Source organism: Manis javanica, chromosome 7 (genome assembly GCF_040802235.1).
Source record: "Manis javanica isolate MJ-LG chromosome 7, MJ_LKY, whole genome shotgun sequence".
Classification (NCBI taxonomy): Eukaryota; Metazoa; Chordata; class Mammalia; order Pholidota; family Manidae; genus Manis; species Manis javanica.
The window spans coordinates 74,915,936-74,939,906 of record NC_133162.1 but is presented as its reverse complement, the minus strand read 5'-3'; the positions used below and the strand labels follow the sequence as shown (position 1 = coordinate 74,939,906).

Here is a 23,971-nt window from a genome sequence, read left to right as displayed (position 1 = left end):
CTCTTCCACTTGGAATTTAGGGACCTTGGACAAGCAACTTCACTTTTCTGAATCTCATATGGTGTAGTAATATATAGGATTTTGTGACAGCTTAAACAGCTGATGTACAGTGTTTTGGGCACAGAGCCTGGCACTAGTAGATGCAGAGTAAATGTTAGCTCCTATCATTAGTATCCTCATTGGATGCCACTTCATTTTCTCATGGCCTTTCCTACCTTCCCACACTCTTCTTAAAGCCTGCCTTTTTTTGAATCTTTACATTTCATGACTACTCACCTAGGATATTGTTAAAGAGTGTTTCTCTAACTTGGGCTCAGGCCCTGTGATGATTTTGGTTCCATTACCTTAATGAAAGTACCTTAAAAGGTACTTTTGGAGTGCTTGACTATACAATTATTGACAAATGCCATTGAACCTATTAGAAGCAGCTCTTTAGTAGGCTAGTGATGTTATTTAGTAAACTACTTCATCAGTTTATATTGTCTCTTTAAAATTAACCAGAAACACAGTCATGCCTTTCTTCTGTTCCAGGTGTGGGTCTTTATTTTAAATACATGTAAGGGATTAGAGAAAGCTCTTTATTTCTCTTCTTCTGTCTGTTGCTCCAGTTTCTAATTCATAGAAAGAATGGTGCAAGTTGCTGTCTGCTGCAGGGGCCTGTGGGGCTCTGCTGCCCACGTAGGCTGCAGGTCCTCCCTACAGAGTCTAGAGGGCCCGCCCCAGCAGGTCTGGGTGGGACCAGGCTTCCTCCCATTTCTTTGAGCCGGTCTCCCACATTACCATCCCTCCCCCACAAGTGTTCTACCTTTGAGTTCTAAGGTATCTGTTTACCTTCTGTGGATAGAGTATACAGTTAGAAGACTGTAGACTATTGTTATGGGATTATACATGAGAGAAGTGGGATTTATAAGAATTTTGTGATACTCCCCCTGCCCCCTGCAAGAGATGTTACGTGTATTCTGTACCTGACTAGAAACTTAAAACAATCTGATCTGAGAGACTGTCTTAGACCCTTAGTTTCATGTGTATGAAGTTTTAAGTGTATGAACATTTTGCCATTTGTTTTTTAGGATAATCTTTTTGGGACTACAGCTGGTAAGAAACAGACATCATCTCTACTAACTCAGAGTCAAGAGAAATCAAAATCCTCTGAGCCCTCTAGAAAAAAAGCATCTGCCTTATTTTTCAGCAGTGATGATGAGGAGGTGGGTTGAAAGTTTCTCCTAGAAAAGAGGAAGAGATAGTTTGATGGGATTTAGGAGTTAAAGCTATCCAAACATTTTCTTTTTCTATCTTTTTTTATATCTAGTGAAGTTCAGTCACCAAAGACTTGTATGTTCACAGGACTTGTTTTTTTGTAGAAAGGTACTTAATATACTAACTTAAAAGATTAATCTTTTCAAAATGGTTAGGAATAAAATATGTCCCTGAAATTGTAATATATGCTAATCAAATGAGTTAGGCCTTATTTTAACTTGTTAAATGATCACTGTGTTTAGTTAAGAACTATAGCTAGATGTAGGTGTATGCTTTTGCAAGTTGAACTCCTTTTTTGTGAGTCTTGATCCATTTGCTGTATCTACATACATATAAGCAGAGCCAGTAGTAAATATAATTTATCTGCTGTTCAGATTGAGCTATACAGAAAAAGACTTCATACATTATATTAAAAACTGTAAGCATTAAAAATCTTCATTATTATAATTACTCCTCCTCATTTTAATATCATAGGCAAATTATGAGGGTATGATGTAGATAGATAAACCAGAGGCATGTTAATGTTTTTTATGGAAAGTAACTTTAAATTATACAACGTAATTTGTTTTTTCTACTCAAATGTATGACTTTATCATGGATTTTCCTTTTTTTTATTCTTAGCATTGTTGTTAGTTGTTTATTCTCCCTGTAGTAAAGGCCTGTCGTCATGATAGGACATTTTCCTACCGTAGTATTACTGTGGTTCCGGGAAAGTAAAAACATTTGCCAAAGCCAGGAGCAACAGTACTGGCCAAGTGAAGGTAACCCAGGGTCTTGATCAGTGACTCTCAACCTTGGCTGCCCATTGGAATCACCTGTAGAACTTTAAAGAGTAGTGATACTGGATTCCATCAGTGGAGATTACGAATTGTTTAATTTGGGTATTGTCTATCACTGGAATTTCTTAAAGCTCTGTCAGAGAGTCTAGCATGTAGTCACTGTTGAGTGTCACTGTTCTAGAGAAACATATCCCAAACCAAAAAGTGTGGAGAAATCACCTGGGCATCCTGTTACAAATGCAGGTTCTGATTCAGAAAGTCGGGGTGAAATCTGAGATTCTACATAACCAATGGTGTTTCCTGTGTACCCCACTTTGATTTCTGAAGCCCTAGCCTCTAGAGACCAAAGGACCACTTGGCAAGCGCTCAAGAGTTACTTGATATGAAGGGGTGAGCATAGCCAGGTGGGGTTTCCCTCAAATGCTTTATAAAGGCCAGATTCAGACTTGTGGTTAAAAAAGGTCACTAGCAGCTTCACTGTGTCTTGTTTACATGAGCTTTTTACACATTTTTTTCCAACTTGCATTGAGGTTTTTAAATTAAAATATCACTTTCCTCCAAGTGTTAGTTTTTTTTCAACACTGTTCCTTCTCATTCCCCTCTAAAATTAATTTTCAACCCCTAAAGTAGATAACTTCCCTTGTCCTAACACACAACAGAACCGTAGATGGGGGAAACATTGTGGCAGGCAGTGGAGGAGAAAAGTAAGAGAATGTCTTTGAGGCTAGAGAACCCAGCTGTCTAGATTTGACTTCAAAGAAAAGTCCTGGACGTCAGCTTTCTTCAAGAGTAATGTACTTAATTTAATGCTTAGTTTAAATACAGTTTTGTTTAATGATGAATTATTTTACTTCCCTGGTTCCTCAGTCTAAATTACTACTGGATTTTAACATACATTTTATATTTTAAGGACCAGTGGAATATTACTGATTCACCTTATAATAGGTCTAAAGGAGAACTTCGGGACTCTGGGACCACCCAGGTCCAGGAGGCCAAGGCTGTGAAAAAGACCAGCCTGTTTGAGGACCATGATGAAGATGACCTGTTTGTTATTGCTAAGAACAGGTGAGCTAGTCATGGAAAGAAGTGATTTAATAAGTGTTTCAGTGTCTGTGATAATAAGTATAAAGGTACAGTTGACCCATGAACAACACAGGTTTGAACTGCAGTGGGTCCACTTAGATATTATTGTAACACTACAGTATATAATACATATAATAATACAAAATATGTGTTAATTGAGTGTTTGTGTTGTCTGTGAGACTTGGTCAACAGTAGGCTGTTAGTAGTTAAGTTTGGGGGGAGTTAAAGGTTATGTGTGGATTTTCAGCTGTGGGACAGATGACATGCCCCTAAGTGCCATATTGTCCAAGTGTCAGATGTATTTGATTCACAAGGTGCAGTTGCTTGGGGTGACATGATAATCACTCATTACCCAGTAGTCATAAAAATAAATATGTTGATTTTCACTTGTAAGGTATCCTTCCCCAATACTGGGCATTGTTTTTTGTTGATGGGTCCTTACACAATTTCTTCTTCCTAACTTTTTTCTCTTTAACCCTAAAATACCATCTTTCTTAGTTTGTTAGAGATTTAGTGCAATTTGTTGTCTTTTATTTGTTTTTCCTCTGGGAAATCCTAAAGAATGCAAAGTGTGGTTGAGGGTATGTAAGTTTGTCATTTGAACAGAAATACCCTCAGCATTGATACACATCCTGTTAGGAGAATGGTTTTCTACAGTGCTGTGTTTATCCCACCAGTTGCTGGTAAGTGTTAGCTGATTCACATTAACACTTGGCCTGAAGCCAGCAGGATGTGTAGTCTGAGCACAGGCTGTGATTGGTGGTGTAACATGCTGCCAGATTAGCTGTACATTCCGAATAATAACCTTGCAAATACATACTTTTTCCTCAAGAGCTTTAAATGATTACTGTGGAATTCAACTGAATGATAGTACCATAAAGAGGTAATTGATGGGACATATAAATCCTGTGGGTTGGTGCGATTAAGCCTTAATTTTGATTTGATAGATTCAAAAGTACCTCATATTTCTATCTCTAAATATTGTAATCATTTGAAATGTCACCATTTCTTTTAGGTGCTGGTGGCTTTACCCTTGGGTATATATTTTGCCTCTGGTTAAGAATATAGGCTCTGGGGGGCTCTCTTGTCCCCTCCTGGTGTGAGCTGGAAGCTCTTTCCTCTCACTTTATCTCTAAATAAAAGCTGGTACCTTGCTCTCCTTAAAAAAAAAAAAAAAAAGAAGAAGAATATAGGCTCTGGAATTCCAGTACCTGATAAATTCTGGCCCTGCCAGTTCCTTTCTGAATAACAATAACCTTGGGCAAGTTACCAAAGTTCTCTGGGCCTGAGTTTTCTCATCAGTTAAACAAAAATAATAATAGTACCTCTCACATAGGATCATTGAGAGGATTAAATGAAATCCAAAAAATGGGAAATGCTTAGCATAGCTGTTAAATTTCAGTCACTTAACATGTTACCATTTATCATCATGACTCAGAGGAAATAACATTTCATTCCTTTATTTTTCTTGCACTCTCTCCCCTGAGACATGCCCTTCTTCCTTCTTACCTGACCATCTTCCTTCAAGACTCAGTTTAAGCCTTCTCTTATAAGAATCCTTTCTTGACCTAAAAGACAGGTGAGAGAGAGAAGAAAAAGTGAAAGTTTAGAGCAAAAATAATTCCCTCTGTATATGCCCCTCATCTCTGGCCATGTTGCACTTGAGCATTTTCTAGGTTGTGTAGAAGTTACGTTACATATGTGCCCTGTCTCCCTTTGCCCCCTACCACGCACACGTGGTCACTAGTTTAGAGATCTGGAAACGTCTCACTTGGAGGTTCCAATACCAGCTACACCCAATACTTAGCTTTCATTAATGCTTTCTCTGCTCCCGATTTATTCCATTTCCAGTTGGTTTTAAAGTTGTCTATAAGTTTTGTGTATGGGCATTTTTCTGAGGAAATAATTCATTGCTTTCATCAGACTCTCTAAAATTGCTTTTACAGACACTGAATGTACAATGGTGCAGCCACTTTGGGAAACAGTGGTTCCTTAGAAAGTTGAACCTGGAGCTACCAAAGGACTTAACTTCATTTTTAGGTATACGGTCAAGAGAAATGAAAATCTGTCCACACAAAAACTTACACATGAATGTTCATCACAGCATTGTACATAGTAACTGAAAAGTCCATCAACTGATGAAACAATAAACAAAATGTATTCTGCCCATACAATGAGAAGGAACAAGATATTGAGACATGCCACAATATTAATGAACTGTGTTAACTGAAAGAAGCCAGTCACAGAAGACCACATGTATGAGTCCATTGGTATATAATGTCCAGAACAGATAAATCCATAGCCACAGAAAGTAAATTAGTGTTTGCCTGAGGCTGAGGGGAAAGGAGAATTGGGAGTGAATGTTAACAAGTAGGGTTTCATTTTGGGTTGTTGGAAATACTGTGAACTTAGATTATGGTGATAGATGCTCAACTCTGAATATACTAAAAATCAGTGAATTGTACACTTTTATAAAAGTGTAAGATTTATGGTATGTAAATTATATCTCACAACCATTCTAAAAAAAGAAAGAAGCTTTGTGACCCTAATGAAGTTGTGAAATATTATCTTAGCAAGGCATTCAAATGCCCTGGCTTGCCTGGCAGCCCTGCTTTGTTCCTTTCATTTCAGGATGATTATTAATAACTTTCCCTTTCACTCTCAAAAGTGCCTGGTTTAGATCCATAGACTCTATGATCATTTTCTCTGTACCTTTTAAATAAATCAAAATACTTAACCTGTTACTTATAATGAGAAATACCGTAGCTCACTGAACAAGCACATGTTTTCCTGAGGACAGGTCTCCACGGGAAGCCCCCATTTAGCCAGCAGTAGCTGAGAGTTGGGGAATGAGGCCGAGTGTAAGGATTGTAGTCTTTTATGTAACCTTGTCCAGAGAGCTAACTAGCTCTTCTCTAGTAGCTTACCTTCAGAATCAGTCACCAGATGTCTTGTGGGTTGTTCTCGGGGGTTTTGGTTGGTTAGTTTGTTTAGAAATTCTTGTTCAGAAGATAATGAGTAAGATTTTTCTGCTATAGCTGCTTTATGAGGTGTTCGGCACTCTTCAGGCATCTGATATAGTCATTAATACTTTGTGATCATTCATCACCTAGTAGTCGGATATTTTGGTTATAATTTGTGTAACTCTGTATTGGTATATGTCCTTAAAGGCATACTAGGTAGCATCTTACTGTGCCGTTGCAAATTGGCTCTTTGCTTTAATAACTTCTTCAAGGTGCAGATTTAGTTTGTAACTGTCCTTTAGTGTATGTGTCCAGTGTAAGTGCACTCAACTGTTTGGTTGATCCTTAGTTTTTTTGTTTTTTTAAGATGTAGACATCAGTATCAAACTAACAAGTTATATAGATTTTGCCTTGTTAATTATAATTTTGTTCTAATAGAAGTAGATGGATATGGTAAAAAATTCACTGAAGTGACTTACTATTACTATGCTTTTTTCCTAGCAAAAACTGATTTTGAAGTTTTCATTACTTTGGTAATTCCCTAGTATGTTAGTTGTATTATTCTTTATCATATAGTAAAAACCAGTCCAGTGCTAAGCCTCCCTGTGTTTTTTCACTTTCATATTATTTCTGTTCCTGATGATGTACTGATGAATAGTTGTTCTGGCATTTACTGAGCACCTTGTGTGTAGGGGCCTGCCAGAATCCCAGGTAAGGAGGTAGGTGAAGACAGGCTAGAGGAAGGTGGTGAGGAGACCTGTGACCGCATTTCGGCTCTGGTTGCCCAACATGGGGTAGGAGCTGGGTGCGTAGTGATGTGATGAACAGGGAAATGAGTTCTGCTTTTCCAGCTCTGAGAGGTTTGTCTGTTGGGGATGTAAAGGGGTGGATTTGGGGTTTGAAGGGAAAGGATGGGGATGCTTAGAAAGACAGGATTAGGTGGCCAAGGAGGTATCAGGTCACAGCCCGAAGCAGGCCCTGGCCCTGTGATCTTTTGACAGCTGCCTTCTGACCACTTTGGAAATAGGCACTCATGTTCTCTGTTTCTTCCTGTGCCCTAGGAAGTGGTGAGACAGAGTGCTAGCAGTGTCGTGTGCCTCTGAAAGCGAACAGCTAGTGCACCCACACCGAGTCAGAAATAACTAACAAGGGCCAGGTTGAGGAGGGCCTTAGCTCTTCTACATAAGGGTGGGGGACAGAGGCTGATGACTTGCTAGGCACAAATCGCACCTACTTCAAAGGTTTTTCTTGCTTGCTTTCAGTTGTATAAGGTCAGCTGATAGCTTGGGCATGTTGGTGGCAGGTGGGTTCATAGAGGTGTGACCTAGAAAGAATATTGTATTTTTTTAAAAATCCCATTTGCCTTTAATTTGGTCTTTCATCTGTTTGTGTAGCCAAAAGAGGACTCAGAGAGTATCACTGCTCTTCAAAGAGGATCCCGATAGTGGAAGTTCTCTGTTTGGCTCTCCTCCTGCATCTGTTCCTCCTGCAACAAAGGTATTCTTAACCTCTTAGGCCCAGGAAACATCCTTGAGGTGGTGTTACAGAATAGTGATACTCCCTGAATCAGCTCCTAAAACCTGACCTTGGAAAACTTGTTTTCCTAGTTTTAGAAAGATAGCTTCTGGTTAGTGGTATTTTACAGATGAAGCACACATACAGAAGCCTGGAAAAAAAGCACTCCTCTGTGTCTGTAACCCATTCAGTGTCGGGTATAGTCTTCGGGGGGCAGAGTACCAATGGAAGGCAATTCTGACACGTGCTACCACATGGATCAACCTTGAGCACATTATACTGAATGACATAAGCCAGCACAAAAAGGCAAATACTATATGTTTCCACTTACGTGAAGTACCTGGAGCAGTCAAATTCAGAGACAGAAAGTAGAATGGTGGTTGCCAGGGTAGCAGCAGGGGGAAATGGGGAGCTGTTTGATGTGAAGAGTTTCAGTTTTGCAAGGTAATTCTGGAGATGATTGCACAACAGTGCGATTATTATTAACACCACTGAACTATATGCTCAAATGGTTAAGATGGAAAAATTTCTATTATATGTTTTTTACCACAGTTAAAGTTTTTTTAAAAATTAAAATATATGATAAGAAAAGAAGTAGTTAATCTAAGTGTCCTTCCAGTGATTTTGTCTAAATGGCATCACTACCACAGTTACCTAAGCTAAAACATAGCCAATCTCATTTTATGTGAAAAAGGAGTATTAGAGAATGAGAGGAAGGAGTCATTAACGTAATGCTTGTCTGGAACGTAGACACACTGGAAGCCTGCTTTTGGCCTGTCATTAATCCCTCCCCAGCACACTCCTGAAGTATGTGCACATAGAAGAGTGAGGCCAAGCACTTTTTTATTACCGACTGGCAGTTGCTAACAGTGAACTTTCTAGGCTAGGCCCCATGGAGACCTCTTTACCTGTGCTGGATTAGCCTAAAAGGCCAAGAGTCAAGCCAGCTCACAGCCTGCTGTGACGGCCTTCCAACCCAACTTGAGACCACTCCAGTTTGGCATGCGTGAGGGCAGAAAGCCCTGCAAGACAGAGCAGGAGGTATGAGCCTCCAGGGAAACTTCCCGTGTTGGAACAGCCACAGAATCCAAAATGGCAGCTCCTACCCCGACACTTGATGAAGACTTTCCCCCTCCCACTGTGGTGATGGTTGACCACATTCCTGAAACCTGTGTGGCCCTAGGGACCTGGCTTCTCCTTGTGTACAGTGAAATAGGCACATGGCAATAAAAGAACCTGGAACTTCCTGTTTGTAGAGGCTGATACTTGGTTTTTCTATACCTCCTAAATATTTTCTGTTTAAAGCTTATTTTAAATTACAGTGTAATACACAGATGTCTTCTTAAGAAAGGTTTAGCAAATGCATAAAGAACCCAGAGTCCCACTCCATACTCGTTCCAAGATGTAATCACTGGTAGTGAGGCATTGCCAGTCCCTCCAGGCCTGTTTCTAGGCATCCACATGTGTTTTGCGTTGTTTAAATATGATCATGTCTACATTTTTATGCATTAGTTTTTGTCCCACAGCATGTTTATCATTCCCATAAGCCTCACCTTGCCCTTTTTTACCACTATATAGTATTCTGCAATATAACCACTAGGACACATGTGGCTATTTCTCCTTTGATGGAGGAATCGTCATTGTTTCTTGCCAGTTAAGGCTGTTTCCTCCCATCCCTGTTGCTTTGTCATCTTTAGCCTTGACTGGTGAGGTGCTTTCTTATCTGGTCTCTCTGTGAATGCTCCTTCCCTCCATCTGCTCTCCTGACCATTGCCCTCATTCTTGTCTCAGAGATCCAGTCCCATTGTCCTCTTGGCAAAATGCCTTATCTGAGCCTACTGTGCCATCTGTAATCTCTTCCAACCTGGACACCTCTTTTCTAGCCTCATTTGCATATATTCTAGGTGACTCATCCTATCCCAGAATACTCCAGAGGAGGGTTATTGTCTCTTATATAGAAACATTCTTCATACTTTGAGACATGGTAGAAATGTTAACCTGTCCTGTGAAGCTTCCTGGATGAAGCACGTGCAGGTCCATGATTTAAGCACTCTTTCCTCACCACATTTGGAATTGCACAGCTTACTCCAGAAGCTTTCAGCATTGGGGGAGCACTGCCTTCCCTGGGCTCTGGAGCTCCCTGCTCCTGCTTCTGAGGTGCTCATAACCCTACCCTTCAGTCTCCCTAAAGAAGACATCTAGTGGCTGAATGGTTAAAAGTTGAGAGATCTGATTTTCTTTGTAAATCATAAAAATAACTTCTACCCTGGATAAATGAGCAATAATCTAATGAATTTTGAAAGTTCTGGAAATGTAAAACTTCTTTCAACCTGTTTAACTATAATTGTTAAATAAGACAAAAGGTCAAAGATACGCCTCTTAGGTAGCTAAACCACCTGCACACTTTATTTTTACCATTTGTGAGACAGAATCACCATTAGCAGATAAGATATTTTTTCTTTAGAGATCCTAGGATATTTCAAAGTAAATTAAATTTGACTCAGTTTGAAGCCTATCAATAAAATTAATTTTATGAAGAAGATGAGTCAGTTTATCTTTAGGAAGGTTTAAAATCAACAGTTTGGGCAGCATATTCCTTGATTTAAGGACTATGGTTATATGAAAGGTTATGTTTCTCCATACTTAATCTCATTTTTCTCCCTATCAGCTTGCATTGAAATTATATGTAGTTTTCAGTGAGTCCAGCACATTGCACAGAAATTTTTTCCTTCAATCACTTCAGTTTGCCATACCTCTTCTGAAATTCTTTTGTGGGTTTCCAGTCTTTTATTTCAAGTTTAAATGAGCATGCATTTTAAGGACCTTTTCCTAACAATAACAAAAAATCTCTTTATCCTGTTCTACTTCCTGAATGTCTTGATAACCTGATGAGTATTGCATTAAGCTTACTTCCTTACATATTATAGTCTAGTTAGTATGATGGAGTTAGTTTTTTTTTCCTCAAGAATTTTTGATAAGTCGCTTGCCCCAAGGATGCCAATAACTCTAGGTAAGTTAGTGACCTCAGTTTCCTAATCTCTGAAATCCCTAGCTCCCAGGTAAGAAAGAGATGAGAGATGTGCAAAGCGCTCAAAAACCTGTGTCAAAATACCTACCCTGGTATAAAACACCATGACTGGCTGTGGAAATGCACTGTATGATCCTTCCAAATGGATGGATAAAAAGCTGTATGATAGCTATTCATGTAAATTAGGGGGAGAGTAATGTAAGGGCTAGGTAGAGATATCAATAGCATTCTTATCAATGAAGTAAATGGATTCTTACTGACAACAGGAAACCTTTATGGGTGGCAGGATGGGCTAAGCTGAGCCTTGCTTAAAAGATGAGGAGGATTTGCTTCTACAGAGGGAGAAACAAGTGTGGACGTGTGAGAGTTTACATGTAAGGAATAGGTGAGAACTGATGGGGTGCAGGTGACTAGAGGGATAAAATGAGGTGTCAGTTGATTGTCATGTTCAATACTTAACTTATTACAAAAATGCAGGTTTGGGGTGGGAAATAAAGTAATTGGATGGGTGTTTTATTTTAGCAAGAGCTCTGGATGGTGGTCATGTAACTGAAATGTAAGAGGAGGGAAGCAGAGAGGAGAGACCAGTAGTTGGGTGGCAGAAGTAAGGATCCAGGCAGTGGCAGCGTCGTGCAGTCAGCAGGCACAAGGAGACGGGAGCAGACGGTGTGGCAGAAACTGAGGTGCTGTGTCTGTGCATTGGAGGTTGTAATGCCTACTGCTTTCTGTTTGTGCCCTTTCACTATGCTCTCCTCTCTTTCCCACAACCATACTTAGCAGATGCCCTAAACAGAGCTGTGGTTTCGGCGTGTGTTACGCATTGTCCTGCTAGACACACTTTTTTTGATTTTGATGTTGTCATTTACTCTTCTTTTGGTAGAAAAAAGAGACCATTCCTGAGGTACAACCTTTGCTATTTAGCAAGGAAGAAGAGAAGGAGGCACAGTTTGGAGTGAAACCTGTGGGTAAGAAGGTTGAGTCTGCTGGAATCATCAGAGCTTGGGACAACTCAGGTGGAGGAGTCAGAAAAGGTCAAGTTTTTATTTTTCTTGTATATTCTGATAGGTTTGTCTCTCATTTGTTCTTGTAAAACCCACACGTACACACACCTTACATTTTCTACCACAGAAAATAAATGACTTATTTTTTTTGAGAGATTTGAAAACAGTACAAAGTATAAAGAAGAAAACATGTGATCCTCCCCATTCAGGGAAGCCTTCAACGTTGCTCCTGCCTTTCAGTTACCTCTCTAGGTGTGCTTGTGCACACAGTGATGTGTTGTTTTCCCATTTTACATTATTGTCCCTTTGTGTCTGTTCCTTTCTCTCCCTAGGATCTTCCTCATCTTATTTGCCATGGTGTTTTTTCTTGGCATGTCTGCTTTTTCTGACTCCATGGGGCTGCAGTGATAGAAACACTGTATTTTATTATTGTGTGACATTGTCTTCCCCAAGTTTGCATGAAGACCTTTTCTGTGTCCAGAAGCCCCTGGCTTACCCCAGTCATAACCCAGTCCACACTTTCCAGGTGCTCTCCTGTGCTACCATCTCTCTGCTTGAGTATAAGCACCGTGAAGATGGGGGCCAGGTTTGTTTTGTTGACCATTGTATCTGTACTACTTGTCATATTACTTTGCACATAGTAGGCACCTTAAAAATTATATTTCTTCAAAGAAGCATGTTTTTCCCACAGTTTAACCACTCTGAAAGTAGGATACACCTCTTGCAATCAGTGGCATGTTAATTGAGGTTGTTGTTTTTGACCTTGGTGGTTCATATAGTAATAGTGGTTCTTAAATCAGTGGCATCTTACCTGAAATGTGGTATACTTGTGGAATGAATAAATGCTGCATTTTAGATTATTTCAAAGATTCTTATCATTGAGTGTACACATTTTATGTGATTTTGTATAATTGATACAGTGTAAGCCTTTTAAAATTTAAGTGTCTGATTTTGTCAATTAGGTTTCTCTTAGAGACTCATGTATTAGTTAAATACTAGGAAATACATGATCCTCTCCTAATGACTGGCATTTGTGTTGTCTTTATGACTTAGAATTTACAGTTCTTGAGCAACCTGTGTGTATCAGTGTTTGTATATATATATAATGGTAGGAAGGAGGGACCCATGGCTTTAAACTGTTTGGAAAAATTACTTTTGTCTATGAATTATCTGTGCAGGACTCTTTATTGGAGCAGCCAATGAAGAACTAGCTCAGGGTTTTGTTACCTGGGAGCAGATGTGATTAGCTGTAGGGCCCCGAAACATGCAAATGTGGCAGTTACTGAATTAATGAGGAGTTTGGGAGGCCCCACAATAGAATTTGTATTTCCAGGTGATACTTAATATTTTCCTTATTATTTCCATTTCCAGGAAGGACGTTGACTCTCTCTTCCAGCCAAGCATTCTGATTTACTTTCTTCATCTTCCCCATTGGACAAAGCAACCAAAAATAGAACCAAAACTGTTCTTAGCTTGTATGATGAGGAAGAGGATAAAACAGAGGATCAGAGCAGCATCCAAGTGCCAAAGACAGTAGGAAAGGTGAGCAAAAAGTAGTACAGTTCAAGTTTTGAAAGGATAAAAGAATCTCATTTCATGATGTTAGTTCTGTCGTGTGAGTTGCTCGAGAATTGAAGCTTCCAATTTCTCTACATCCTCATCAACACTTGTAGACTTTTTTTTTGGTATCATTAATCTACAGTTACATTAGGAACATTATGTTTACTAGACTCCCCACATCGTGAAGTCTCGGCCACATACCCCATTACAGTCACTGTCCATCAGCGTAGTAAGATGCTATAGAATCAGTACTTGTCTTCTCTGTGTTGCACAACCTCTCTGTGCCCTCTCCTACATTATGTCTGCTAATACTAATGCCCCCTTTTTTTCCCCCCTTATCCCTGTCTTACCACCCATCCTCCCAGTCCCCATCCCTTTGGTAACTGTTAGTCCATTCTTGGGTTCTGAGATTCTGCTGCCGTTTTGTTCCTTCAGTGTTTTTCTTTGTTCTTATACTCCACATATGAGTGAAATCATTTGGTACTTGTCTTTCTCCGCCTGGCTTATTTCACTGAGCATAATACCCTCTAGCTCCAATCATGTTGTTGCAAATTGTAAGATTTGTTTTCTTCTTATGGCTGAATAATATTCCATTCTGTATATGTACCACATCTTCTTTATCCATTCATCTAATTATGGACACTTAGGTTGCATCCATTTCTTGGCTATTGTAAATAGTGCTGCAATAAACATAGGGGTGCATATGTCTTTTTCACACTGGACTGCTGGACTGCTGCATTCTTAGGGTAAATTCTTGGAATGGAATTCCTGGGTCAAATGGTATTTCTATTTTTAGTTTTTTGTGGAACCTCTGTACTGCTTTCCACAATGGTTGAACTAATTTACATTCCCACCAGCAGTGGAGGAGGGATCCCCTGTCTCCACACCCTCACCAACTTTCTTGTTGTTTGTCTTTTGGATAGTGGCAATCCTTAGTGGTGTGAAGTGATAATCTCATTGTGGTTTTAATTTGCATTTCTCTGATGATTAGCGATGTGGAGCATCTTTTCATGTGTCTGTTGGCCATCTGAATTTCTTCTTTGGAGAACTGTCTCTTCAGCTCCTGTGTCTATTTTTTAATTGGATTATTTGCTTTTTGTTTGTTGAGGTCTGTGAGCTCTTTATATATTTTGGATGTCAACACTTTATTGGATCTGTCATTAATGAATATATTCTCCCATATTGTAGGATGCCTTTTTGTTCTGTTGATGGTGTCCTTTGCTGTACAGAAGGTTTTCTTTCAGCTTGATACAGGCCCACTTGTTCATTTTTGCTTTTGTTTCTGTTGCCCAGGGAGATATGTTCATAAAGAAGTTGCTCATGTTTATGTCCATGAGATTTTTGCCTATGTTTTTTTCTAAGAGTTTTATGGTTTCATGACTTACACTCAGGTCTTTGATCCATTTCGAATTTACTTTTGTGTATGGGGTTAGACAATGATCCAGTTTCATTCTCTTACATGTAGCTGTCCCGTTTTGCGAACACCAACTGTTGAAGAGGCTGTCACTTCCCCCATTGTATGTCCATGGCTCCTTTATCATATATTAATTGACCATATATGTTTGGGTTAATGTCTGGAGTCTCTACTCCATTCCACTGGTCTGTGGGTCTATTCTTGTGCCAGTACCAAATTGTCTTGATTACTGTGGCTTTGTAATAGAGTTTGAAGTTGGGAAACAAGATCCCTCCTGCTTTGTTCTTCCTTTTCAGGATTACTTTGACTATTCGGGGTCTTTTATGGTTCCATATAAATTTTAGAACTATTTGTTCCCAGTTCTTTAAAGTATGCTGTTGTTATTTTGATAGGAATTGCATTGAATCTGTAGATCACTTTAGGCACAATGACCATTTGACAATATTAATTTTTATTAGCCAAGAGCATGGGATGAGCTTCCATTTGTTACTGTCTTCTTTCATTTCTCTTAAGAGTGTCTTGTAGTTTTCAGGGTATAGGTCTTTCACTTCCTTGGTTAGGTTTATTCCTAGGTTTTTTTTTTTTCTTTTTGATGAATTGTGAATGGAATTCTTTTCCTGATTTCTCTTTCTGCTGGTTCATCGTTACTATATAGGAAAGCCACAGATTTCTCTGTATTAATTTTGTATCCTGCAACTTTGCTGAATTCAGATATTCTAGTAGTTTTGGAGTGGAGTCTTTAGGGTTTTTTTATATACAATATGATGTCATCTGCAAATAGTGATAGTTTGACTTTTTGTTTAACAGTCTGGATGCCTCGTATTTCTCTATTTTGTCTGGTTGCCATGGTTAAGACCTCCAGTACTATGTTGAGTAGCAGTGGGGAGAGTGAGTATCCCTGTCTTGTTCTCAATCTTAGGTGAAAAGCTTTCAGCTTCTTGCTGTTAAGTCTGATGTTGGCTGTGGGTTTATCATATATGGCCTTTATTATGTTGAGGTACTTGCCCTCTATGCCCATTTTGTTGAGAGTTTTTATCATGAATGGATGTTGAATTTTGTAGAATGCTTTTTCAGCATCTATGGCGATGATCATGTGGTTTTTGTCCTTCTTTTTCTTGATGTGGTGGATGATGTTGATGGATTTTCGAATGGTGTACCATCCTTGCATCCCTAAGATGAATCCCGCTTGGTCATGGTATATGATCCTCTTGATGTATTTTTGAACTCGGTTTGCTAATATTTTGTTGAGTCTTTTTGCATCTACGTTCATCAGGGATATTGGTCTGTAATTTTCTTTTTTTGTGTTGTTTTTGCCAGGTTTTGGTATTAGAGTGATGCTGGCTTCATAGTATGAGTTTGGAAGTATTCCCTCCTCTTCTATTTTTTGGAAAACTTTAAGGAGAATGGGCATTATGTCCTCTTTATGTGTCCAATAGAGTTCAGCAGTGAATTCATCTTGCCCCGGGATTTTGTTCTTGGGAGTTTTTTGATTACCGATTCAATTTCATTGCAGGTAATTGGTCTGTTTAGATTTTCTATTTCTTCATTGGTCAGTCTTGGAAGGTTGTATTTTTCTAGGAAATTGTCCATTTCTTCTAGGTATTCCAGCTTGTTAGCATATAGATTTTCATAGTATTCTCTAAGAATTCTTTGTATTTCTGTGGGGTCCATCGTGATTTTTCCTTTCTCATTTCTGAATCTGTTTATGTGTATAGATTCTCTTTTTCTCTTAATAAGTCTTCCTAAGGGCTTATCTATTTTGTTTATTTTCTCAAAGAACAGCTCTTGGTTTCATTGATTTTTTTTGTACTGTTCTGTTTTCAGTTTTATTTATTTTATTTATTTCTTCGCTGATTACTATCTGACTGTCTAACTTAGCTCATTTATTAAGCTATTATAAACACAGTTTGATGATTCTTTTCTCTCCCTTCTTATTCTTCCTCTTCCTTTCTTTATTTGTTAGGTGTTTTATTCTGTTCTCTTTTGTGTTTCCTTTGACTGCTTTTGTGAATAGTTGATTTTATTTTTTGCCTTTACTTAGTATTTGGTTGGTCTGCTTTCTTTGCTGTGATTTTATTTTCTCTGGTGACATCAATTTAGCCTTAGAAGTGCTTCCATCTAGAGCATTCCCTTTAAAAAATCCTGTAGAGGTGGTTTATGGGAGGGAAATTCCGTCAACTTTTGCTTTTCTGGAAATTGTTTAATCCTTCCTTTGTATTTAAATGATAATCATGCTGGATATAGTATTCTTGCTTCAAGGCCCTTCTGTTTAATTTCATTAAATATGTCATGGCATTCTCTTTTGGCCTGTTAGGTTTCTGTTGAAAAGTCTGATGATAGCCTGATGGATTTTCCTTTGTAGGTGATCTTTTTTCTCTCTCTGGCTGCCTTTAATACTCTGTCTTTGTCTTTGATCTTTGCCATTTTAATTATTATATGTCTTGGTGTTTTCCTCCTTGGGTCCCTTGTGTTGGGAGATCTGTGGGCTTCCATGTTCTGAGAGACTATTTCCTCCCCCAGTTCGGGGAAGTTTGCAGCAATTATTTCTTCAAAGACACTTTCTATCCCTTTTTCTCTCTGTTCTTCTTCTGGTAGCCCTATAAAGTGAATATTATTCCATTTGTATTGGTCACACAGTTCTCTTAATTTCTTTCATTCCTGTAGATCTTTTTATCTCTCTCTGCCTCAGCTTCTCTGTACTCCTGTTCTCTTATTTCTATTCCATTAACAGTCTCTTGCACCTCATCCATTCTGCTCATATGTCCTTCCAAAGATTGTTTCATTTCTATTATCTCCCTCTGGACTTGATCCCTTAGCTCTTGCATATTTCTCTGCAGGTCCATCAGCATGGTTATGATCTTTATTTTGAATTCTCTTTCAGGGAGATTAGTTATATCTATCTCCCCACACCCGCTCTCGGTGGTTGTCTGGGTGATTCTTGACTGGCCCAGATTCTTCTGCCTTTTCATGGCGATAGAGGTAGTTGTAGGCAGGTGGCATATCTGTCTGCTGGGAGAACAAAGTCCCTTCCTGCTTGCTGGGTGCCGTGCCCTTCTCCGCTGCTGTGTTGTTTATCCGCACACCAGGAGGAGCCTCTGGTTTAATACACTGAGCTGCTGTGGCGGGGCAGCCCTCAGGGTAGCCCAGAACCCTGTGGAGAGTTACAGGTTCACCGGACGTGTTCTCCTGTAAGAATGGAGCCCCTTTGTGCCTTGTTCCAGCTTTCTCTGTCTCTGCCAGGCAGCTGCACACCAGCAGCAGCGGGTTTGTATGGCCCTGGTAGCTGCACGCTGGGAGGAGACTCAGGGCCGTTACTGTGGGCGGTATCACGCTCCAGCTGCTCCGCCGCTGCAGCAGGGCAGCGCCAGCCAGGGGGAACAAATGGCAGGCTGCTTATTGCTGTGAGGTACTTCAGAGCTATATTCCCACCCAGGGGGTTAGAGAGCCTGAAGTTCCTTAGGATTCCGAGCCTGCTGGGCTGAGTGTGCCTGGACTATTCCATCCAGCTGTTAAGCCCCTATCCCTTTAAGACTTTCAAAAAGTACTCTTTTTTCTTTTATCCCAGGGGAGCTGGCTGTGGGGACCTGCTCGCAGATTTTACTTTTCTATTTTTCTTATATCCAGTACACCATGCAATGTGTGTCTTTGCTCCCAGTGCAGATTACTAGGGCTGGTTATTTAGCAGTCCTGCGCTTCCCCTCCCTCCCCACTCTGACTCTTTTCTTCCTGCCGGTGAGCTGGGGTGGAAGAGTGCTAGGTCCTGCTGTATCGTGGCTTTGTATCTTACCCTTTTCGTGAGATGCTGAGTTCTTGCAGATGTAGATGTAGCCTGGCTGTTGTACTGCATCTTCTGGTCTCTCTGTTAGGCACAGCTGTATTTGTTGTATTTTCAAAAAAATATATATGTGTTTGGGAGGAGATTTCTGCTGCCTTACTCATACCACTATCTTGGCTCCTTTGTCCCTTGTATACTTTTTGATATTAGCCAAGTGTTAGTGAGTATGTGGAGAAACTAGAACCTTCGTCATTCATTGCTTTTGGGAATGTAGGATACTGTAGCCACTTTGGAAGACAGTTTGGTGGTTCCTCATATTGTTAAACGTAAGAGTCACCACATGACCTTGTAATTCCACTACTAGGTATGTATGCAAGAGATGAAAATATACATTCACACAAAAACTTTTATGTTTTCAACAGCATTATTCAAAATAGCCTATAGGTGAAAATAATTTAAATAAATGTTCATTAACTAATGTGGTGTTACCATACAATGGAATATTATTAGGCATTAAAAAGAATTATGTATAACATTAATGAACCTTGACAACATATGCTGAATCAAAGAAACCAGTGACAAAAGACATATAGTATATGATTCCATTTATTTAAAATGTCCTGAAAGACAAATATATAGAGAAAGAAAATAGCTAAGTGGTTGCCTGGGTGTAAGGAAAGGGGCAGACAGGAACGGAGAGTCATTACTAATAAATAGGTTTGGGAGTTCTTTCTGATGTAATGAGGATGTTCTACACTTGGATTGTGGTGGTATTTCCACAGCTATGAATATACTAAAAATCATTAAAGTAAACACTTTATATAGAATTTTTTGGTATATAAATAATACTGAACTGAGATACTACACAACAACAACATTTGGTAGGCCATAGGATGCCAGTGCTTTTTCTTTTTTTTTTTTCCCCGTGGCACCCCACACTATACATGCTAATCTCAATGCCCCCTTTCTTTTTTCCCACCCTTGTCCCTCCCTTCCCACCCATCCTCCCCAGTCCCATTCCCTTTGGTAACTGTTAGTCCATTCTTCGGCTCTCTGAGTCTGCTGCTGTAATGGTCCTTCAGTTTTCCTTTGTTCTTATACTCCATGTATGAGTGAAATCATTTGGTACTTGTCTTTCTCCGCCTGGCTTATTTCACTGAGCATAATATCCTCTAGCTCCATCCACGTTGTTGCAAATGGTGGGATCTGTTTTTTTCTTATGGCTGAGAAATATTCCATTGTGTATATGTACCACATCTTCTTTATCCATTCATCTACTGATGGACATTTAGGTTGCTTCCATATCTTGGCTATTGTAAATAGTGCAGCGATAAACATAGGTGTGCATCTGTCTTTTTCAAACTGTAGTGCTGCATTCTTAGGGTAAATTCCTAGAAGTGGAATTCCTGGGTCAAATGGTATTTCTATTTTGAGCATTTTGAGGAACCTCCATACTGCTATCCACAATGGTTGAACTAATTCACATTCCCACCACCAGTATAGGAGGGTTCGCCTTTCTCCACAACCTCGCCAAAATTTGTTGTTGTTTGTCTTTTGGATGGTAGCCATCCTTACCTGTGTGACTTGATATCTCATTGTGGTTTTAATTTGTGTTTCTCTGATGACAAGAGATGTGGATTATATTTTCATGTGCTGTTGGCCATCTGAATTTCTTCTTTAGAGAACTGTCTCTTCAGCTCCTCTGCCCATTTTTTAATTGGATTATTTGCTTTTTGTTTGTGGAGGTGTGTGAGCTCTTTATATATTTTGGATGTCAACACTATCGGATCTGTCATTTATGAATATATTCTCCCATACTGTGGGATACCTTTTTGTTCTATTGATGGTGTCCTTTGCTTTACAGAAACGTTTTAGCTTGATATAGTCCCACTTGTTCATTTTTGCTTTTGTTTACCTTGTCCAGGGAGGTATGTTCATGAAGAAGTCACTCATGTTTATGTCCATGAGATTTTCGCCTATGTTTTTTTATAAGTTTTATGGTTTCATGACTTACATTCAGGACTTTGATCCATTTTGAATTTACTTTTGTGTATGGTGTTAGACAGTGATCCAGTTTCATTCTCTTACATGTAGCTGTCCAGTTTTGCCAGCACCATCTGTTGAAGAGACTGTCATTTCCCCATTGCATGACCAATGCTCCTTTATCGTATAATAATTGGCCATATATGTTTGGGTTAATATCTGAGGTCTCTATTCTGTTCTACTGGTTTGTGGGTCTGTTCTTGTGCCAGTACCAAATTGTCTTGATTAGTGTGGCTTTGTAGTAGAGATTGAAGTTGGGGAGCTAGATCCCCCCCACTTTATTCTTCCTTCTCAGGATTGCTTTGGCTATTCGGGGTCTTTGGTGTTTCCATATGAATTTTAGAACTATTGGTTCCCAGTTCATTGAAGAATGCTGTTGGTAATTTGAGAGGGATTGCATCGAATCTGTGTATTGCTTTGGGCAGTATGGCCATTTTGACGATATTCATTCTTCCTACCCAGGAGCATGGGATGAGTTTCCATTTGTCAGTGTCCTCTTTAATTTCTCTTAAGAGGGTCTTGTAGTTTTCAGGGTATAGGTCTTTCACTTCCTTGGTTAGGTTTATTCCTATGTATTTTATTCTTTTTGATGCTATTGTGAATGGAATTGTCTTCCTGATTTCTCTGTCTGTTAGTTCATTGTTAGTGTATAGGAAAGCCACAGATTTCTGTGTGTTAATTTTGTACCCTGCAACTTTGCTGAATTCTTATATTAGTTCTAGTAGTTTTGGAGTGGAGTCTTTTGGGTTTTTTATGTACATCATGTCATCTGCAAATGGTGACAGTTTGACTTCTTCTTTACCAATCTGTATTCCTTGTATTTCTTTTTTTTGTCTAATTGCCATGGGTAGGACCTCCAGTACTATGTTGAATAATAGTGGGGAGTGTGGGCATCCCTGTCTTGTTCCCGACCTCATTGGAAAAGATTTCAGCCTCTCGCTGTTCAGTATGGTGTTAGCTGGGTTTATCATATATGGCCTTTATTATGTTGAGGTACTTGCCCTCTATGCCCGTTTTGTTGAGAGTTTTTATCATGAATGGATGTTGAATTTTGTTGAATGCTTTTTCAGCATCTGTGGAGATGCTCATGTGGTTTTTGTCCCTCTTTCTGTTGATACGGTGGATGATGTTGATGGATTTTCAAATGTTGTACCGTCCTTGCATCCCTGGGATGAATCCCACTTGGTCATGGTGTATGATCCTCTTGATGTATTTTTGAATTCCGTTTGCTAATATTTTGTTGAGTATTTTTGCATCTACGTTCATCAGGGATAATGGTCTGTAGTTTTCTTTTTTTGTGGGGTCTTTGCCTGGTTCTGGTATTAGGGTAATGTTGGCTTCACGGAATGAGTTTGGGAGTCTTCCCCTCTCTTCTAGTTTTTTGGAAAACTTTAAGGAGAATGCGTATTATGTCTTCTCTGTATGTCTGATAAAATTCCAAGGTAAATCCATCTGGCCCGGGTTTTTTGTTCTTGGATAGTTTTCTGATTACCGCTTCAGTTTTGTTCCTGGTAATTGGTCAGTTTAGATTTTCTATTTCCTCCTTGGTCAGTCTTGGAAGGTTGTAGTTTTCTAGAAAGTTGTCCATTTCTCCTAGGTTTTCCAGCTTGTCAGCATATAGGTTTTCATACTAGTCTCTAATAATTCTTTGTATTTCTGTGGGGTCCGTCATGATTTTTCCTTTCTTGTTTCTGATTCTGTTGATGTGTGTTGACTCTCTTTTCTCTTAATAAGTCTGGCTAGAAGCTTATCTATTTTGTTTATTTTCTTGAAGAAACAGATCTTGGTTTCATTGATTTTTTTCTGTTGTTTTATTTTTATCAATTTTATTTATTTCTTCTCTGATCTTATTATGTCCCTCCTTCTGCTGACCTTAGACCTCATTTGTTCTTTTTCCAATTTTGATAATTGTGACATAAGACTATTGATTTCGGATTGTTCTTCCTTTTTTAAATATACCTGGATTGCTATATACTTTCCTCTTAAGACTGCTTTCGCTGTGTCCCACAGAAGTTGGAGCTTTGTGTTGTTGTTGTCATTTGTTTCCATATATTGCTGGATCTCCATTTTGATTTGGTTATTGATCCATCAATTATTTAGGAGCATGTTGTTAAGCCTCCATGTGTTTGTGAGCCTTTTTGCTTTCTTTGTACAGTTTGTTTCTACTTTTATGCCTTTGTGGTTTGAAAAGTTGGTTGGTAGGATTTCAATCTTTTTTAATTTACTGAGGCTCTTTTTGTGGCCTAGTATGTGGTCTATTCTGGAGAATATTCCATGTGCACTTGAGAAGAATGTGTATCCTGTTGCTTTTGGATGTAGAGTTCTACAGATGACTATTAAGTCCATCTGTTATAGTGTGTTACTCAGTGCCTCTATGTCCTTATTTATTTTGTCTCTGGTGGATCTGTTCTTTGGAGTGAGCGGTGTGTTAAAGTCTCCCAAAATGAATGCATTACATTCTATTTCCTCCTTTAATTCTGTTAGTATTTGTTTCACATATATTGGTGCTCCTGTATTGGGTGCATAGATATTTCTAATGTTATATCCTCTTTGTGGACTGACCCTTTATCATTATATAGTGTCCTTCTTTAGTCTCTTGAGACTTTCTTTGTTTGAAGTCTGTTTTGTCTGTTACTAGTATTGCAAGACCTGCTTTTTTCTCCCTGTTGTTTGCATGAAATATCTCTTTCCATCCGTTGACTTTTAATCTGTGCATGCCTTTGGGTTTGAGGTGAGTCTCTTGTAAGCAGCATATAGATGGGTCTTGCTTTTTTATGCATTCTAGTAGTCTGTGTCTTTTGATTGGTGCATTCAGTCCATTTACATTTAGGGTGATTATTGAAAGATATGTACTCATTGCCATTGCAGCCTTAGATTCCGTGGTTTATGAAAGGTTCAAGGTTAGCTTGATTTACTACCTTACTGTCTAACATAACTTGCTTATTGAGCTATTATAATCACAGTCTGATGATTCTTTATTTCTTTCCCTTCTTATTCCTCATCCTCCATTCTTCTTATGTTGGGTGTTTTGTTCTGTGCTCATTTTAGGAGTACTCCCATCTTGGGCAGTCCGTCTAAAATATCCTGTAGAGGTGGTTTGTGGGAGGCAAATTCCGTCAACTTTTGCTTGTCTGGGAATTGTTTAATCCCTCCTTCATATTGAAATGATAATCGTGCTGGATACCGTATCCTTGGTCCAAGGCCCTTATGTTTCATTGCATTAAATATATCATGCCATTCTCTTCTGGCCTGTAAGGTTTCTCTTGAGAAGTCTGATGATAGCCTGATGGGTTTTCCTTTGTAGGTGACCTTTTTTCTCTCTCTGGCTGCCTTTAATACTCTGTCCTTGTTCTTGATCTTTTCCATTTTAATTGTTATGTGTCTTGGTGTTTTCCTCTTTGGGTCCCTTCTGTTGGGATTTCTTTGTGCCTCCGTAGTCTGAGCAACTATTTCTTCCCCCAGTTTGGGGAAGTTCTTGCAATTATTTCTTCAAAGACACTTTCTATCCCTTTTTCTCTCTCTTCTTTTTCTGGTACCCCCTCTAATGCGGATA

At 39.2% G+C, this 23,971-nt stretch overlaps 1 protein-coding gene across 1 annotated transcript in view; it reads left to right on the top strand.

Moving 5' to 3' along the window:
* Nucleotides 1-23,971, top strand: part of LOC118969541 (WASH complex subunit 2-like) — a 79,784-nt gene that overhangs the window by 43,907 nt on the left and 11,906 nt on the right. The window contains 6 exon segments of the mRNA XM_073241163.1: nucleotides 1,071-1,205; nucleotides 2,947-3,101; nucleotides 7,477-7,579; nucleotides 11,506-11,609; nucleotides 11,611-11,656; nucleotides 12,998-13,168. Coding sequence (XP_073097264.1) covers nucleotides 1,071-1,205; nucleotides 2,947-3,101; nucleotides 7,477-7,579; nucleotides 11,506-11,609; nucleotides 11,611-11,656; nucleotides 12,998-13,168 — 714 coding nt within the window.